Below are 15,724 nucleotides of genomic sequence, written 5' to 3'. Positions count from 1 at the left end.
ATGTGGTACCCTTCCTGCAGGCTCATCCTGACATGACCCTCCAGCATGACAATGCCACCAGCCATACTAATCGTTCTGTGCGTGATTTCCTGCAAGACAGGAATGTCAGTGTTCTGCCATGGCCAGCAAAGAGCCTGGATCTCAATCCCATTGAGCACGTCTGGGACCTGTTGGATCGGAGGGTGAGGGCTAGGGTCCCCCAGAAAATGTCCGGGAACTTGCAGGTGCCTTGGTGGAAGAGTGGGGTAACATCTCACAGCAAGAACTGGCAAATCTGGTGCAGTCCATGAGGAGATGCACTGCAGTACTTAATGCAGCTGGTGGCCACACCAGATACTGACTGTTACTTTTAATTTTGACACCCCCTTTGTTCAGGGACACATTATTCCATTTGTCAGTCACATGTCTGTGGATCTTGTTCAGTTTGTCTCATTGTTGAATCTTGTTATGTTCACACAAATATTTACACATGTTAAGTTTGCTGAAAATAAATGCAGTTGGTAGTGAGGATGTTTCTTTTTTTGCTGAGTTTAGTAACAATCCTATTATACAGAGCACAGCCCGAATCTGGAAGCAAATTAAAGTCCACTTTGACCAATTTCATTCATGCTCCCTGTTGCCAGGAATCCCTCCATTTCCCCTTCTAACCTTGATACCACCTTTGAGCGATGGGGAGAGCGAGGGACAAATACCATAGGGGATCTATAAATAGAAGGGAGCTTTGCCTCCTTTGAGTTGCTGAGGGAAATGTATAATCTTCCCAGACGTAACTTTTTCAGATACCTACAGATTAGAGACTGCTAGAAAACATCTTCCGACATTTGGGAATGCTAAATGTTTGACAGATGCATAAAAATATGCCCCACACCACCACCAGACAAACAGATATCTCGTCGATATGACGCTTTTCAATCTGTTAGCACACCGTCTACAGATGCCATTAAGGCAAAATGGGATGAAGAACTACGGACTGACATTTCTGTGGCAGACTGGGAAGATAGCTTGGAGTATATCCACACCTGCTCCATTAACTCCAGACATTGTTTCATATAATTCAACGTATTACACAGATTACACTTAACTACAGTAGGTTGTATTCCAAGGAACTCCCCCGCATGCCATTTCCCTGTAACATGGTGGAGATGTTAGTGCTATACCGATTCCTTGGGACATGCCTACCCTAAACACCTACCCTAACCTTTTAACATTTCAGAGTTGGTACGTCCCAAGAATCCCGGATAGCATGGACCATGATGGACACTATTTTACTTTAAGTTTTGTCCACCAACTTCAAATAGCCGTAAAAACAATATTTGTTATTGAAAATATACTTCACAGTGATTCAATGGTACAACGATTCCCTACACTATTCAGCTATTGTTTTCTCACAAACTGAAATTGAACGAAGAGTGTTGAGTTTTAGCAGCCAGGAAATGACAGAGCGATTTCTACATTGGCCGCTTTCCCCAGTCTGCCATTGTTCGTTGTGCTCGAGGAGGCGATGACCACGTCGCAGGATGGAAGAGAGGGGGATGGAGTTTTCCCATCTTAACAACAGAAGCCGGTCTGGCTTTTGTTGCCAAATAGGAAAAAGTCTGCATTTTAGAATGCGATTTTGTATTGGGCCAAAATAACATTATTGTGAAACACCTTCATTCCACTATTACTGCAGATATTAGACATTTTATGAAATTACAATGCAACAATTGTACATGTAGCTCCTTTAAGTTAGCAACTTGAGCTAGCACCTAGCAAAAAAACATAGCTTAGCAACAGGACACCAAGATCTGTGCAGAAAAAAGTTCCAATATTTGCATAACCTTTGATTGGAGGATAGCTATGAGGGTTATTGAATCAGGATCAAATCCTCTGATGTCCTCGAGCTCATTAAATTATAGAATGTTCATATTTGAAGATTGAAGAAAGGCCAGTCTCCTTGGAAAATGACAGAAGTGGCAAGCAATGGAATGTTAGCTAAAAAGACTGGTACCCAGGTTAGCACACTGCCACCTAGAGTGTGTTGTTTGAACAGATATAAACCAAAGGTTTGCAAAATATTGCCACCTGCAGTTATGGAATGTCTCATTTACGAGTATAATCCTGGTGACCTGGATGGAGTTATGTGATCCTTCCTTAACCCATACATTTTTACATTTTAGTCATTGAGCAGATGCTCTTATCCAGAGTGAGTTACAAGAGGAACTAGTGTTAAGTGCCTTGCTCAAGGTCACAGACAAATTGTTCATCTACTCGGCTTGGGGAGTCGAACCAGCGATTTTTCGGTTACTGGCCCAATGCTCTTAACCGCTAGGCTACCTGCCGCCCATAGGAAGTCCTCAATGGCACTGCCCATGCTGAAATGGGCTTTTGGGCACTACAGTCTTCTATCTACAGTTGAAGTCGGAAGTTTACATACACCATAGCCAAATACATTTAAACTCAGTTTTTCACAATTCCTGACATTTAATCCTAGTAAAAATTCCCTGTCTTAGGTCAGTTAGAATGTGAAATGTCAGAATAATAGTAGAGAGAATGTTTTATTTCAGCTTTTATTTCTTTCATCACATTCCCAGTGGGTCAGAAGTTTACATACACTCAATTAGTATTTGGTAGCACTGCCTTTTAAATTGTTTAACTTGGGTCAAATGTTTTGGGTAGCCTTCCACAAGCTTCCCACAATAAGTTGGGTGAATTTTTGCCCATTCCTCCTGACAGTACTGGTGTACCTGAGTCAGATTTGTTGGCCTCCTTGCTTGCACACGCTTTTTCAGTTCTGCCCACACATTTTCTATAGGATTGAGGTCAGGGCTTTGTGATGGCCACTCCAATACCTTGACTTTGTTGTCCTTAAGCCATTTTGCCACAACTTTGGAAGTATGCTTGGGGTCATTGTCCTTTTGGAAGATCCATTTGCGACTAAGCTTTAACTTCCTGACTGATGTCAATATATCCACGTCATTTTCCTCCCTCATGATGACATCTATTTTGTGAAGTGCACCAGTCCCTCCTGCAGCAAAGCACCCCCACAACATGATGCTGTCACCCCCGTGCTTCATGGTTGGGATGGTGTTCTTCGGCTTGCAAGCATCCCCCTTTTTCCTCCAAACATAACGATGGTCATTATGGCCAAGCAGTTCTATTTTTGTTTCATCAGACCAGAGGACATTTCTCCCAAAAGTACAATCTTTGTCCCCATGTGCAGTTGCAAACCGTAGTCTGGCTTTTTTAACTTCTTATGGCTGCATCCCGCTACCGGGATCGATATGACACCAGCCAGTGAAAGTGCAGGGCGCCGAATTCAAACAACAGAAATCTCATAATTAAAATTCCTCAAACATACATGTGTCATATCATTTTAAAGGTAATCTTGTTGTTAATCCCACCAAAGTGTCCGATTTCAAATATGCTTTTCAGCGAAAGCACTACAAACGATTATGTTAGGTCACCACCAAACCACAATAAGCCATTTTTCCAGCGAAATATAGCTTTCACAAAAAGCAGAAAGAGATCAAATTAATCACTAACCTTTGATTATCTTCATCAGATGACACTTATAGGACTTCATGTTACACAATACATGCATGTTTTGTTTGATAAAGTTCACATTTATAACAAAAAATCTGAGTTTACATTGGCGCGTTACATTCACTAGTTCCAAAAACATCAAGTGATTTTGCATAGCCACATTGTTTCAACAGAAAAACTCATCATAAATGTAGATGATAATACAAGTTATACACATGGGATTATAGATACAGTGGGGCAAAAAAGTATTTAGTCAGCCACCAATTGTGCAAGTTCTCCCACTTAAAAAGATGAGAGAGGCCTGTAATTTTCATCATAGGTACACTTCAACTATGACAGACAAAATGAGAAAAAGAAATCCAGAAAATCACATTGTAGGATTTTTAATGAATTTATTAGCAAATTATGGTGGAAAATAAGTATTTGGTCAATAACAAAAGTTTATCTCAATACTTTGTTATATACCCTTTGTTGGCAATGACAGAGGTCACACGTTTTCTGTAAGTCTTCACAAGGTTTTCACACACTGTTGCTGGTATTTTGGCCCATTCCTCCATGCAGATCTCCTCTAGAGCAGTGATGTTTTGGGGCTGTTGCTGGGCAACACGGACTTTCAACTCCCTCCAAAGATTTTCTATGGGGTTGAGATCTGGAGACTGGCTATGCCACTCCAGGACCTTGAAATGCTTCTTACGAAGCCACTCCTTCGTTGCCCGGGCGGTGTGTTTGGGATCATTGTCATGCTGAAAGACCCAGCCACGTTTCATCTTCAATGCCCTTGCTGATGGAAGGAGGTTTTCACTCAAAATCTCACGATACATGGCCCCATTCATTTTTTCCTTTACACGGATCAGTCGTCCTGGTCCCTTTGCAGAAAAACAGCCCCAAAGCATGATGTTTCTACCCCCATGCTTCACAGTAGGTATGGTGTTCTTTGGATGCAACTCAGCATTCTTTGTCCTCCAAACACGACGAGTTGAGTTTTTACCAAAAAGTTATATTTTGGTTTCATCTGACATTCTCCCAATCTTCTTCTGGATCATCCAAATGCTCTCTAGCAAACTTCAGACGGGCCTGGACATGTACTGGCTTAAGCAGAGGGACACGTCTGGCACTGCAGGATTTGAGTCCCTGGCGGCGTAGTGTGTTACTGATGGTAGGCTTTGTTACTTTGGTCCCAGCTCTCTGCAGGTCATTCACTAGGTCCCCCCGTGTGGTTCTGGGATTTTTGCTCACCGTTCTTGTGATCATTTTGAACCCACGGGGTGAGATTTTGCGTGGAGGCCCAGATCGAGGGAGATTATCAGTGGTCTTGTATGTCTTCCATTTCCTAATAATTGCTCCCACAGTTGATTTCTTCAAACCAAGCTGCTTACCTATTGCAGATTCAGTCTTCCCAGCTAGGTGCCGGTCTACAATTTTGTTTCTGGTGTCCTTTGACAGCTCTTTGGTCTTGGCCATAGTGGAGTTTGGAATGTGTGTGTTTCAGGTTGTGGACAGATGTCTTTTATACTGATAACAAGTTCAAACAGATGCCATTAATACAGGCAACGAGTGGAGGACAGAGGAGCCTCTTAAAGAAGAAGTTACAGGTCTGTGAGAGCCAGAAATCTTGCTTGTTTGTAGGTGACCAAATACTTATTTTCCACCATAATTTGCAAATAAATTCATTAAAAATCCTACAATGTGATTTTCTGGATTTTCTTTTCTAATTTTGTCTGTCATAGTTGAAGTGTACCTATGATGAAAATTACAGGCCTTTTTAAGTGGGAGAACTTGCACAATTGGTGGCTGACTAAATACTTGTATATAGTGTATACCTCTCCTTAATGCAACCGCTGTGTCAGATTTCAAAAAAACTTTACGGAAAAAGCAAATCATGCAATAATCTGAGACGGAGCTCAGAACAATAGCCAAATTAGCCGCCATGTTGGGGTCAACAGAAACCAGAAAATACATGATAAATGTTTCCTTACCATTGATGAACTTCATCAGAATGCAGTCCTAGGAATCCCAGGTCCACAATAAATGCTTGATTTGTTCGATAATGTCCGTTATTTATGTCCAATCAGCTACTTTGGTTAGCGCTTTTGGTAAACAATTTCAAAGTCACAAAGCGCGTCCACTATAACGAGACGAAATGTCCAAAAGTTTTGTAACAGTCAGTAGAAACATGTCAAACGATGTACTGAATCAACCTTTAGAATGTTGTTAACATACATCTTGAATAACGTTCCAACCGGAGAATTAGATTGACTTCAGAAGAGCGGTGGAACGGAGGTCCTCCTCATGTGAATGCGCATGTGAAAGCATGGTCAGCTCGTGGCAGACCTGACTAATTCCTGTCTCCTTCGCCCCCCCCTTCACATTAGAGTCATCAGACAAAGTTCTATTGACTGTTGACATCTAGTGGAAGCCGTAGGAAGTGAAAACTCATCAATATCTCGCTGTAATTTCAATGAGAGCTTGGCTGAAAATCTGCCACCTCAGAAAAAATTCAAACAGGAAGTGGAACTTCTCAGGTTTTTACCTGCCATATGAGTTCTGTTATACTCACAGACATAATTCAAACAGTTTTAGAAACTTCAGAGTGTTTTCTATCCAATATGAATAATAATATGCATATATTAGCAACTGGGACTGAGGAGCAGGCAGTTTACTATGGGCACCTCTGTGCACCTTTCATCCAAGCTACTCAATACTGCCCCTGCAGCCATAAGAAGTTAATAGCGGTTTTGGAGCAGTGGCTTCTTCCTTGGTGAGCGGCCTTTCAGGTTGTGTCGATATAGGACTCGTTTTACTGTGGATATAGATACTTTTGTACCAGTTTCCTCCAGCATCTTCACAAGGTCCTTTTGCTGTTGTTCTGGGATTGAGTTGCACTTTTCGCACCATAGTACGTTCATCTCTAGGAGACAGAACACGTCTCCTTCCTGAGCAGTATGATGGCTGCGTGGTCCCATGGTGTTTATACTTGCGTACTATTGTTTGTACAGATGAACATGGTACCTTCAGGCGTTTGGAAATTGCTCCCAAGGATGAACCAGACTTGTGGAGGTCTACAATCTTTTTTCTGAGGTCTTGGCTGATTTCTTTTGATTTACCCACAATGTCAAGCAAAGAGGCACTGAGTTTGAAGGTAGGCTTTGAAATACATCCACAGGTACACCTCCAATTGATGTCAATTAGCCTATTAGAAGCTTCTAAAGCCATGACATCATTTTCAGGAATTTCCCAAGCTGTTTAAAGGCACAGTCAACTTAGTGTATGTAAACCTCTGACCCACAGGAATGATGAATTATGTAAATTCTGTAAACAATTGTTGGAAAAATTACTTGTCATGCACAAAGTAGATGTCCTAACCGACTTGCCAAAACTATAGTTTGTTAACAAGAAATTTGTGGAGTGGTTGAAAAACGAGATTTAATGACTCCAACCTAAGTGTATGTAAACTTCCGACTTCAACTGTGCTTCAACCGTGCTTCTACACCTGCATTGCTTGCTGTTTGGGGTTTTAGGCTGGGTTTCTGTACAGCACTTCGAGATATTAGCTGATGTACGAAGGGCTATATAAAATAAACTTGATTTGATATCTCTACGGTATAACTCATTCTAGTGCCAGGGGACGTTTCCTGCTCTTAGTCTTGAGTCATATTCACTAGGAACGAATCCGAAGCAAACAGGCCAAAACAAGGAGGCATTACCTGAATTTGTGGAATCATGGTAGGAAGTTCAATCAATACATTTTAAAACAAGAAATTCCCAATCTAGCTGCCGCACAAAATCAGAGAATTACATTAATTTAAGTGCAAAAATAAACATTAAGAAAACAATCAAGGACTGCATTGTAATAATAATTTGGTGGGTGCTTATGCTTGTCCTATTTCCCTTTGGAAATGTGTTTTTTGCATATCCCAACTCCCCCTGAGACAACCCCGGAGAGTAGGGTCATGGCAAAGGAGCAAAAAGGTTTAAGTGGCTTGCTCAAGGGCACATCGAAAGATTTATCACCTTATTGGCTCGGGGATTCAAACTAGCGACCTTTCAGTAACTGGCCTAATTCTAACCTCTAGGCTACCTGCCGCATTGTTACAATGCCTTTGCATTGATTTGGATAAAATTAAACAATTATTATTGGCTGCCATCTAAAAACTCTGCGTGTGTGTGTGTTAGAGCTGAGCTGTGGTAGCGAGATGTAGCATCTCATGTAGGGAGGTAACCAGGTTCTGGAACAGTGTCTCTGCATCTGTCTCTGGACTGGACTTCCACGCCGTACAGGAAGCCACGATCCTGAAACAGGAAGTACAAGTCAGACACCAGAAGATTCTATCAGGCCATCCTAGAGAAGACAAATGGACTAAAGAAAAACTACAAATTCTACTAACTACATGAGAGACCAAATAGCTGAAGTGACTGTTCAAAATCAAATCAAAGTTTATTGGTCGCGTACACGGTTTAGCAGACGTTATAGCGGGTGCAGTGATATGCTTATGTTTCAAGCTCCTAACAATGCCATAAAATGTCAAACAAGCCAACAATAATCAGAAAAAAATGTAAGGTCATTGTCCATAGTCCAGGTCTTGTGTGTGGGTGTGTTAGCCCACCTGTCGTCACGGATGCGGTAGAAGAACCCGTAGCCATGGTGCACCATGGGAGCGCCCACCCCATGAACTGTGGTGTAGCCAGCCAGACTTGTGGACAAGGTAAAGTTACCGCCCCCGCCACTGGAGAGAGAACACACACAAATTACAAAAACACCATAAACACACACACACACACACACACACACCTCTTGGAATACAGTGGATCAGTGAAAAGGTCTGGCATAGGAAGTCCCTCCTCCTTGGCGATCAGGTACAGGCCCAGGAGATGTCTGTCAAAACCTTTTCCGTTCTGTGCCTCAGCCATCAGTTTGTTGTGCTTGTTGAAGGCCAGCAGCAGGGCTTTCCTCTTAGCCTCAGCCTGGGAGACATACAGAAAGTCAGAGTGTAAGTAGCCTGGTCGCCAGATTTACATGTATGGCATGACAATGTATGAAGAACTAATCGTTTACTGGATACACACACACTCTCACACTTACGCTGGCTGCAGGGAGGAGCATGGTATGGCACCAGTTCTGTGCCTCCAGGGTACAGGGCCTCATGGTCTCAGTCCTGCCGTGGTAGAACCTTCTGGTCATCGCTGTCTCATAGCAACTACCTAACCTGGGAGGGGGGATTATCATCAGTTATGGAGAGAATATTGGAGGAAGGATGGATGAATTTGATGGATAGATGGATGAGCGGGTGGATGAATGTTGGGTGGATGGATTAATTGGATGGATAGTGGATGCAGGGCCGGCTCCAAGCATAAGAGACATAAGCCGTTGCTTAGGGCCCCAGGCCGCTAGGGCACCCTCAACCTCCCCCCAAATTATTATTATTTGAGAGTTAGAATAGTAGAATACACCAGTTGCAAGGTCAAAATGTGGTTCTGCACCAGCAATTTCTCTCTTGTTATGTCAGCTCTGGCAGTCACTCAATTCACCATGTCTTCTAACATTTTTGAATTGGTAAGTTAGTCTAGCCAGCTATCTAAACATGTAATCATGGCTGAACACTGACCAGGGTGCCTAGGGGCCCTGACCTCCAGGGGGCCCCTATTGATTTTGTTAGTCACTCACTCTATCATCATTAACATGGCATAAGTCACGGCAAAATGTGTAGAATTACAAGAAATTTGCTTTAAAACTGAAAATAATGTCTCTCCCCCCCATGGCCTAGCTTAGGCCCCAACGAAATCTCGCTTAGAGCCCCCAAAAGGCTAGAGCCGGCCCTGGCTGGATGGATGGTGTTACCTCCCATGCTGTCTGTAATAAGCCAGTTGAAGGGCCAGTTGTATGAAGGTGTCTGGGTGGAGCTTCCTCTGTTTGATGGCTGCTTTCCCAAACGAGGTGAACGCATAACACACCACCTGCAAGTCCTGAGTCTGGAGACACACACACAGGTGTCTGTCAAACCAGATATCACTCAGATTAGAGTTGTGTGTGTGTTGGGGAGTGTAAGGGCCTGTGAGGGTGTGTTTGTGATCAACACAACACCTGCGATGGTCCAATCTGACCACCATGGGGAAGCAGAGTCATGAATGTGTATTTGTTTATGTGTGAACTCACAGTCTCAAAGTACTGTTGCTTGGCATGTGCAACGTCACTCCTGACTCTGTCATCCACAGTGAAGACCAACTCTTCAGGAAGAGGCATAGGCCGCACTGTCTCAGAGCCCTACACAGACACACACAATACAAATTATACTGTTTGCTTACAGTGAAAGGTACTTAGAATTAAGGACAAACAAGATATACAGTCACTGAAAATAAGTTTAATAGAAACGGCATTTACCTTCCACTTGCCGTCTGTAGCTTTGAGCTGCTGATCCACATAGTAACAGTGAGTTACCAGCACCATGCCTTCAAATGGGGCATGCTACAACACACACCAGCAATTACCATATATAGGAGCACACTCACAACAAAACATCATTACGCTACTGCTAACAGAGGAGTATTGTTATTTCAAATCGTCTCTCTCTCTACAAAACAGTAACACACGTCACAATTGGATCCGAAGGTTCCGTCAGCGAAGGAGATGGAGTTGTAGGACTTGTCTCCCCAGCGGATGGTGGGGTCTCCTGTCAGCACCTCCAGGGACACCTGGGGGCAAAGATCAAAGATCAGATTATACCACACTTAGGATGGTATGGTTGTCTGTGGTGTATGTGTGTGTTGTAGGGGCCAACCAGGATGCAAGACGACGACCCAGAGGTCATATCCAGACATATCTTTGCATACAATCAAAACGTGTAACCTGCTTAAATGCTTACACACAACTTAAAAAGATCTCACTCTCTGTACTGGACAACATCACAAAGCGGCAGAAGTCTCACTGCTCTCATTGTTTGACTGAAAGTTAGCTTTTTAGCCTCTGGTGCTAATTATTTTCCTTTGCATTTTACTTTGACCGCATCCTGGACTCAAGTCTGCTCATTACCTTTACAAACTCAACTTGCTATTGCAAATTTCTATCTAGAGGGTGTGTGTGTGTGTGTGTGTGTACGTACCGGTGTGTAGTTCTCTGCAGTAGCGTAGGGTTTAGCATCGTCCAGTGAGACCACAAACAGACTGCTCTGGATGGTCTCTAAGATGGTCTTATTGGCTGGATCTATACCTATCAGATACTCCCTGGCCTACAGACACACAGACCCTTAAATTGAATTGAAATTGAATAGAAAGAGAGAGACACGAGAGAGAGACACGTTTAGTGCATTGTGATGTCCGTTCTGCACAGCCAACTTCACACACACACCTTAGCCCAGCGTGTCCTCTCCTCTGAGGTGAGAGCGGCGATTCCGTCACCTGTAGGCTCCCCCTCACAACACTGCTTCACATGGGTCAGATGCCTACACACACACACACACACACACACACACACACACATAAATACATGCAAATATATGCAGATGCACACAAATATACCTAAATATCCACCGGCCAGAATACCTGAGCAGCTCTGGAGGGGTAAGAATGTGTCCATCACACACTGCATCAAACGAGAAGAAACGCCCCTTACACATCACCACCACATGGGAGGGGCATGGACCCTCGCTCTCTACAACACACACAGAAAAAACATCAATACATACAGTACCAGTCAAAAGTTTGGACACACCTACTCATTCCAGGGTTTTACTTTATTTTTACAATTTTCTACATTGTAGAATAATAGTGAAGACATCAAAACTATGTAATAACACATATGGAATCATGCAGTAACCAAAAAAGTGTTAAACAAATCAACCTATATTTTATATTTGAGATTCTTCAAAGTAGCCACTCCTTGCCTTGATGGCAGCTTTGCACACTCTTGGCATTCTCTCAACCAGCTTCACCTGGAATGCTTATCCAATAGTTTTTAAGAAGTTCCCACATATGCTGAGCACTTGTTGGCTGCTTTTCCTTCACTCTGCGGTCCAACTGATCCCAAACCATCTCAATTGGGTTAGGTCGGGTGATTGTGGAGGCCAGGTCATCTGATGCAGCACTCCATCATTATCCTTAGTCAAATAGCCCTTATTTTGGGTCATTGTCCTTTTGAAAAACAAATTATAGTCAAACCAGATGGGATGGCGTATCGATGCACAATGCGGTGGTAGCCATGCTGGTTAAGTGTGCCTTGAATTCTAAATAAATCTCTGAGTGTCACCAACAAAGCACCCCCACCCAATCACACCTCCTCCTCCATGCTTCACAGTGGGAACCCCACATGCAGAGATCATCTGTTCACCTACTCTGCACGTCACAAAGACACAACGGTTGGAACCAAAAATCTAAAATCTGGCCTCATCAGACCAAAGGACAGATTTCCACCGGTCTAATGTCCATTACTTGTGTTTATTGGCCCAAGCAAGTCTCTTCTTCTTATTGGTGTCCTTTAGTAGTGGTTTCTTGGCAGCAATTCGAGCATGAAGGCCTGATTCAGACGGTCTCCTCTGAACAGTTGATGTTGAGATGTGTCTGTTACTTGAACTCTGTGAAGCATTTATTTGGGCTGCATTTTCTGGGGCTGGTAATTCTAATGAACTTATCCTCTGCAACAGAGGTAACTCTGAGTCTTCATTTCCTGTGGCGGTCCTCATGAGCCAGTTTCATCATAGCGCTTGATGGTTTTTGTGACTGCACTTGAAGAAACGTTCAACGTTCTTGACATTTTCCAGATTGACTGACCTTCATGTCTTAAGGTAATCAATACACACATGTAAAACACACACAAACACACCTAAATCAATAACACAGAGTACTACACACAAACAAACCACAAACATCATATTGCATGGCGGTGTCGGGGGGGTCACCTACCTGTCTTAAAGTAGTTTATGATGGTATCCTTGGTGACTCCAGGAACTTTACATGTACAGAACAGCATTCTGAACTGGTCCATATCCAACACCACATTACCAGCTTTATGAGGGTCCAGCCTCTCCCTGTCGGGGACCACACAGTCAGAGAGTGTGTACTGAACGTGTGTAGGGATACACAAGGTACACACCGTCCAACTAAATGCTTAGTTGCAGGTTCCTTCTCGACAATGAAACAATAAGAAATAAAATATAATAATATGAACATAAAGTAACTGGCTTAGTAGAATAGAATGAATATTTGTAACAACTATAATACAGGAAGGCACAATTTATAGTTCAATATTAACACGTGTTTTGGGGAAGGGGGGGATTGGAGGGCAAGTGTTTAAATTGTGCATTATTTAGCAATCGTAGCAGTAGTTGTGATGCGTGTGCAACCTTAATATATATACACGGAGTGTACAAAACATAAGGAACACCTTCCTAATATTGAGTTGCACGCCCTTTTGCCCTCAGAACAGCCTCAATTTGTTGAAGCATGGACTCTACAAGGTGTCGAAAGCGTTCCACAGGGATGCTGGCCCATGTTGACTCCCCGTTCAAAAGGCACTTCAATATTTATCACACACACAATCCATGTCTCAATTATCTCAAGGTTAAAAATCCTTCTTTAACCTGTCTCCTCCCCTTCATCTACACTGATTGAAGTGGATTTAACAAGTGACATCAATAAGTGATTATAGCTTTCACCTGGATTCACCTGGTCAGTCTATGTCATGGAAAAAACGTGTTTTGTACACTCAATGTGAGTATCTTACGTGCGAAGCAGGTCCCAGTACTGTAGAGTGTGCCACATGCTAATGCTGGTCCTCTGTAGCTGTACTCCCTCTGTAGGGGGCCAGCAGTGCTCTAGGTAGGGTGCAGGACCTCCGAAGTTCACATTCAACTGGGAGGGGTAACGCATTTCCAGATAGGCTGCATCCAACCACCACTCCTCCAACTGCAGGAAAACACACAGACACAGAAAAGATGAAACACTGCAGGGAGACACCATAATGACTGCAGTATTTAAAACACTCAAAGATTCCCTTTTGTAGTTGCTCAGGGTCGAGCATGGTGTGTGACCAGTTCCCACAAGTTCTAGCTGTGCAGTGTGTTGAGTGTAGAGGTCGACTGATTAATCGGAATGGCCGATCATAACAATCGGTAATCGGGATTTTTGGGCACCGATCGTGGCAGATTACATTGCACTCCACGAGGAAATTGTGTGGCAGGCAGACTACCTGTTATGCGAGTGCAGCAAGGAGCCAAGGTAAGTTGCTAGCTAGCATTAAACTTATCTTATAAAAAACAATCAATCAATCATAATCACTAGTTAACTACACATGGTTGATGATATTACTAGTTTATCTAGCTTGTCATGCGTTGCATATAATCGATGCGGTGCCTGTTAATTTATCATTGAATCACAGCCTACTTCGCCAAACAGGTGATTTAACAAGTGCATTCGCGGAAAAGGCACTGTCGTTGCACCAATGTGTACCTAACCATAAACATAAACGCCATTCTTAAAATCAATACACAGAAGTATATATTTTTAAACCTGCATATTTAGTTAATATTGCCTGCTAACATGAATTTCTTTTAACTAGGGAAATTGTGTCACTTCTCTTGCGTTCTGTGCAACAGAGTCAGGGTATATGCAGCAGTTTGGGCTGCCTGGCTCGTTGCGAACTGTGTGAAGACCCTTTCTTCCTAACAAAGACAGTCAACTTCACCAAACGGGGGATGATTTAACAAAAGCACATTTGCGAAAAAAAGCACTATCGCTGCACGAATGTACCTAACCATAAACATCAAAGCCTTTCTTAAAATCAATACACAGAAGTATATATGTTTAAACCTGCATATTTAGTTAAAATAAATTAATGTTAGCAGGCAATATTAACTAGTCAAATTGTATCACTTCTCTTGCGTTCATTGCACGCAGAGTCAGGGTACATGCAACAGTTTGAGCCGCCTGGCTCGTTGCGAACTAATTTGCCAGAATTTTACATAATTATGAAATAACATTGAAGGTTGTGCAATGTAACAGCAATATTTAGACTTATGGATGCCACCCGTTAGATAAAATACAGAACGGTTCCGTATTTCACTGAAAGAATAAATTATTCTAAATGATAGTGTCCGGAATTGACCATATTAATGACTTACGGCTCATATTTCTGTGTTATTATATTATAATTAAGTGTATGATTTTATAGCGCAGTCTAACTGAGCGGTAATAGGCAGCAGCAGGCTCGTAAGCATTCATTCAAACAGCACTTTCCTGCGTTTGTCAGCAGCTCTTTGCAATGCTTCAAGCATTGCGCTGTTTATGACTTCAAGCCTATCAACTCCCGAGATTAGGCTGGCAATACTAAAGTACCTATTAGAACATCCAATAGTCAAAGGTATATGAAATACAAATGGTATAGAGAGAAATAGTCCTACAATAACTACAACCTAAAACTTCTTACCTGGGAATATTGAAGACTCATGTTAAAAGGAACCACCAGCTTTCATATGTTCTCATGTTCTGAGCAAGGAACTTAAACATTAGCTTTTTTACATGGCACATATTGCACTTTTACTTTCTTCTCCAACACTTTGTTTTTGCATTATTTATTTGAGACTAAATAGATTTTATTGATGTATTATATTAAGTTCAAATAAAAGTGTTGTTTTTGTTCATCCAGTATTGTTGTAATTGTCATTATTACAAATATATATATATATTTTTTTTAAATCGGACGATTAATCGTTATCTGCTTTTTTTGGTCCTCCAATAATCGGTATAGGCGTTGAAAAATCATTATCGGTCGACCTCTAGTTGAGTGTGTGTACCCAGTTCCTGCGTGTCCTGGCTCTCTGCAGTAGTTTTTGGTGCAGGTCGTTGCCGATGCCCTCTCCAAAGCTCTTCACTATGGCTGCAGTCACCTGGTACTCCTCCTCTGTAGCAAACGGCAGCACTGGAAAATACACACAGATATTTCAGTAACTCAACAAACACACATGATTCAGGGTCCATGCTAACAGAGCGTCTCTGTCACACATGCAGCTGGCATCTCACCTGCATCCAGGTAGTTGGCAAGGCTCCCCTCTAGAGACGGTACAGGGAGAGGAGGCAGACTATGCTGGTACTGGAACGTCCGCTCAGTGGGGAACTCTGACACCTGGTTAGCCATGTTGTCACCTACAATACCAAAACACCTGGTTAGCCATGTTGTCACCTACAATACCAAAACATCTGGTTAGCCATGTTGTCA

The 15,724-nt window shown here is 42.5% G+C and overlaps 1 protein-coding gene across 3 annotated transcripts in view; it reads right to left on the bottom strand.

Moving 5' to 3' along the window:
* Positions 1-7,240: 7,240 nt before the first annotated feature.
* acbd7 (acyl-CoA binding domain containing 7) overlaps positions 7,241-15,724 on the bottom strand; it is a 37,976-nt gene continuing 29,492 nt past the window's right edge. The window contains exons 2-16 of one of the 3 annotated variants that reach the window (XM_071396386.1): positions 15,529-15,651; positions 15,303-15,427; positions 13,235-13,416; positions 12,415-12,539; positions 11,059-11,167; positions 10,865-10,958; positions 10,620-10,745; positions 10,111-10,212; positions 9,902-9,985; positions 9,677-9,784; positions 9,362-9,492; positions 8,606-8,729; positions 8,315-8,487; positions 8,130-8,249; positions 7,241-7,815 (exon numbers count right to left, since the gene is read on the bottom strand). In XM_071396386.1, the coding sequence (XP_071252487.1) occupies positions 7,695-7,815; positions 8,130-8,249; positions 8,315-8,487; positions 8,606-8,729; positions 9,362-9,492; positions 9,677-9,784; positions 9,902-9,985; positions 10,111-10,212; positions 10,620-10,745; positions 10,865-10,958; positions 11,059-11,167; positions 12,415-12,539; positions 13,235-13,416; positions 15,303-15,427; positions 15,529-15,643 (1,839 nt within the window). In that variant the 5' untranslated portion in view covers positions 15,644-15,651 and the 3' untranslated portion in view covers positions 7,241-7,694. The remainder of the gene's footprint in view (positions 7,816-8,129; positions 8,250-8,314; positions 8,488-8,605; positions 8,730-9,361; positions 9,493-9,676; positions 9,785-9,901; positions 9,986-10,110; positions 10,213-10,619; positions 10,746-10,864; positions 10,959-11,058; positions 11,168-12,414; positions 12,540-13,234; positions 13,417-15,302; positions 15,428-15,528; positions 15,652-15,724) is intronic. The other 2 variants (XM_071396389.1, XM_071396387.1) reach the window with 2 other exon arrangements.

This window comes from Salvelinus alpinus, chromosome 4 (genome assembly GCF_045679555.1).
Source record: "Salvelinus alpinus chromosome 4, SLU_Salpinus.1, whole genome shotgun sequence".
Classification (NCBI taxonomy): Eukaryota; Metazoa; Chordata; class Actinopteri; order Salmoniformes; family Salmonidae; genus Salvelinus; species Salvelinus alpinus.
This window is presented reverse-complemented; position numbering and strand designations above follow the sequence as displayed.